A 4174-nucleotide genomic window follows, 5' to 3' on the forward strand; every position below is an offset into this window, starting at 1 on the left:
TATATATATATATATATATATATATATATATATATATTTGAATAATATGTATGGTAAATATTCTCTTATGATTCTCTAAAATCTAACTTTTGATTTCAAAATACCAGGTGGCCTTATATTCACGTCTGCAACTCAATATCCGTAGTGCGAGCAACTATCTTCTTGCTTTTGCATCTATGCACTCTGATTGTCGGAATTTTTTGAAGAAATACTACAAGAGAACTGTGGTTTTACCATCTGACTGGATCGAAGTTGCTGAATTCTGTGCTGTAAGCTGCATTTATTTTTCCATATTTTAATTTCTCTTTCATTTTTAAAGCTCTTGTTTCTTACTTGTTTCAGGCATTAGACTGTGGCCATATTGGGGCAATGCTTTGAATAATTTTTAGTTGAATGAATCGATCCCATACTTATTTTCTTTTTATAAGCCTGGTACTTATTCTATCAGTCTCTTTTGCTGAACTGCTAATTGGCATGGATGTAAACATACCAACACCGGTTGTCAAGTGGTGATGGGGGACGAATACAAAAGCAAAGATGCATGCATGCACATGCACATATGCATGCACACACATACACACACATACAGAGTAAGAGGGGGTATATAATATCCAAGCAGATACCAAATTTCTCTGAGTACTTATATATCCTGAAGAGATTGTACTAATAATGCATAAATCGCTGCATATAAGCATGCAACAATATGCAGTTAGTGCGAATGAAACATATGTCGGATAATTATTATGAAAAAACTAACTGGAAATAAACATAAAGTCCGAATGTTCAAATTCTTCATTCTCTGTATTAAATATATATATATATATATATATATATATATTAGAAAAAATAATAAAGTACTCAGAGATCAGGATGGTTGTACATTTACAGATTTTTATTAATATGTCACATGTTTTTATAAATCATATATTAGCACTTGCATCTACTCTAATAGATTCTTTAAATCTGAAAAATCTATTAGAGTAGACGCAAGTGCTAATATATGATTTATAAAAACATATGACATATTAATAAAAATCTGTAAATGTACAACCATCCAGATCTCTGAGTACCTTATTTTTTCTAATATATAATACCTGTACATCACCTCCAAACCTTCTAATCTATATCTATATATCTATATATATATATATATATATATATACACACCCACACAATGGGCTTCTTTCAGTTTCCGTCTACCAAATTCACTCACAAGGCTTTGGTCTGCTCGAGGCTATAGTAGAAGACACTTACCCAAAGTGCCATGGAATGGGACTGAACCTGGAACCATGTAGTTCGGAAGCAAGCTTCTTACCACACAGCTGATTCTGTACCTATTATTTCTCATGTTTTTCTTTTTGTTCCTTTCTCTCATTGACCTGTTTTAGTTTTTGTCTTTTTCAGTGAAACACAAACTTCACTGTATTTCTATACTATGAATATTGAAAACAATGAATCAATATTCTTTTACTCTTTTACTTGTTTCAGTCATTTGACTGTGGCCATTCTAGAGCACCGCCTTTAGTCGAGCAAATCGACCCCAGAAATTATTCTTTGTAAGCTTAGTAGTTATTCTATCAGTCTCTTTTGCCGAACCACTAAGTTACGGAGATGTAAACACACCAGCATTGGTTGTCAAGTGATGTTGGGTGGGGACAAACACAGACATACAAACACGCATATATATATATATATACATATATATGACGGGCTTCTTTCAGTTTCTGTCTACCAAATCCACTCACAAGAATTTGGTCGGCCCGAGGCTATAGCAGAAGACACTTGCCCATGGTGCCACGCAGTGGGACTGAACCCAGAACCATGTGGTTGGTAAGCAAGTTACTTACCACATAGCCACTCCTGCGCCTAATAGTAACTATGAAGCATTGTTGTGTTCATAAATCGACAGTAATCATTTATTTTGATTCGTTCTATTTCTAGTACCAAACTGCGAATAAGCCTTTTATTATTGGCATTTTACCATCTGCCTTACGAAAAGTAATGGTTGAAAAATTTGCTGATTTTGATGAATACCAACTTGGTGAGTACATATTCTTTAACTATTTATATAATTATTAGAGTACCTGTATTATGTAAACAATAAAGACAGCTATGTCAGTCTTATTTGTTAGAGTAATTATTTTTCTTATATTTTACGCATCTCCTGTCTACTGCACTATCATTACCATTCTGCTGCTTTGCACTGTCATTCATCTCTTTTTTCCCCACCTCTCTTGACTGATGCATTATTGGTCATTTCCCTATTCACCTCATTCACCCTTGAATCCTACCCTATCTTTACAGTGGTTGTCTACTTCCTCTCTTCTCCCCCATTCCCCATTTCTCACTCCCCCATACTCTTTTGCAATCCTCAGCCACCCACCTACACTTCTGGTCACTTTGTCCCACTCACTTCTATCTACCTTGTCTTTTGAGGGTTCTCCTTGATATTTCATCACCCCTATTTTTCATCTCTTTCCAGCTACACCCAATTATTCTTGCCCTTCTGAAATCTGAGTAGATATGCAGCTCCTCTACAGCAAGAAACCTGTTCTGCTCAGGCTTCGCTCATACTGTAACCCCTTGTCTCCTAGTATAAAGCCACCGTCTTGGGGTTCATAGTCTTGCAAGCTGCATAGCAACCTCATTAGTGCTTGCAGGAATAATTATTTCCCTCACATATCACCTATAACAATATTGACAATGTTATTGTTGCAATTGTTGTTGGCATTCCGTCGCTTACGACGTTGAGGGTTCCAGTTGATCCGATCAACGGAACAGTCTGCTCGTGAAATTAACGTGCAAGTGGCTGAGCACTCCACAGACACGTGTACCCTTAACGTAGTTCTCGAGGGATATTCAGCGTGACACAATGTGACAAGGCTGGCCCTTTGAATTACAGGCACAACAGAAACAGGAAGTAAGAGTGAGAGAAAGTTGTGGTGAAAGAGTACAGCAGCGTTCGCCACCATCCCCTGCCGGAACCTCGTGGAGCTTTAGGTATTTTCGCTCAATAAACACTCACAACGCCCAGTCTGGGAATCGAAACCGCGATCCTATGACCGCGAGTCCGCTGCCCTAACCACTGGGCCATTGCGCCTCCACTATTGTTGTAATAAACAGAAGAGAACTGTTGTAGATACTCGAGTGTTTCCATTTATTCTCCATATTATTTCTTTACATTTCTATAGAATATTTATTCTCTTCAATGTCATTTCTGTTTCAGCAAAATACAACAAAGAGAAGAAATCAAAGAATACAGATCAGGATGAGGACAAGGAGAACATGGATGGATATCCTGATAAGGTATGGTTCTAAGTAGTAGAACATTTGAGAATTTACTCCTTTTTATACATGTGTGTGTGTGTGTACATGTTCTGGTGATCTCATGAAGTAGCTTTCTTTATTTGCATAAATTTGTGAATATGCAATTGTATCATATAACCCTGAGCCTACATAGTGATACAAACACATATGTATAATTTTGCATACTGAAATCTCCTGTGCAGGTGGCACCTAAAAAACACAATTTGAGCGTGGTTGTTGCCAGTACTGCCAGACTGGCCCTCGTGCCGGTGGCACGTAAAAGCATCCACAACACTCTCGGAGTGGTTGGCATTAGGAAGGGCATCCAGCTGTAGAAACTCTGCCAGATCAGATTGGAGCCTGGTGCAGCCATCTGGTTTGCTAGTCCTCAGTCAAATCATCCAACCCAATCTATCACAGAAAGCGGACGTTAAATGATGATGATGATGAAATTAATAATACTACATCATTATCATCATCATTTAATATCTGTTTTCAATGGGTTGGATGGTTGACTGGAACTGGCAAGCCAGAAGATTGCACTGAGCTCGTCTGTCAAGTTTTGTATAATTTCTATGGCCTTTGTTGATGCTAAACATATTACAGAGTGTACTGGCTGCTTTTTATGTGGCACCAGCACTGATGGGGGTCACCTAGTAACTTACAAGACAAAGGATATGGCTGTGTGGTAAGTAGCTTGCTTACGAACCACATGGTTCCGGGTTCAAGTCTCACTGCGTGACACCTTGGGCAAGTGTCTTCTACTATAGCCCCAGGTCGACCAAAGCCTTGTGAGTGGATTTGGTAGATGGAAACTGAAAGAAGCCCATCGTATATATGTATATATATCATCATCATCATCATCATC

General features: G+C 38.0%; 1 protein-coding gene across 1 annotated transcript in view; it reads left to right on the plus strand.

Annotated features, from left to right (window-relative positions):
- LOC106875605 (telomerase protein component 1) overlaps window positions 1-4174 on the plus strand; it is a 214501-nt gene that overhangs the window by 19601 nt on the left and 190726 nt on the right. Inside the window, exons 6-8 of the mRNA XM_052966744.1 lie at window positions 108-269; window positions 1942-2041; window positions 3227-3316. Coding sequence (XP_052822704.1) covers window positions 108-269; window positions 1942-2041; window positions 3227-3316 — 352 coding nt within the window. The remainder of the gene's footprint in view (window positions 1-107; window positions 270-1941; window positions 2042-3226; window positions 3317-4174) is intronic.

This window comes from Octopus bimaculoides, chromosome 3 (assembly GCF_001194135.2).
Source record: "Octopus bimaculoides isolate UCB-OBI-ISO-001 chromosome 3, ASM119413v2, whole genome shotgun sequence".
Taxonomy (NCBI): domain Eukaryota; kingdom Metazoa; phylum Mollusca; class Cephalopoda; order Octopoda; family Octopodidae; genus Octopus; species Octopus bimaculoides.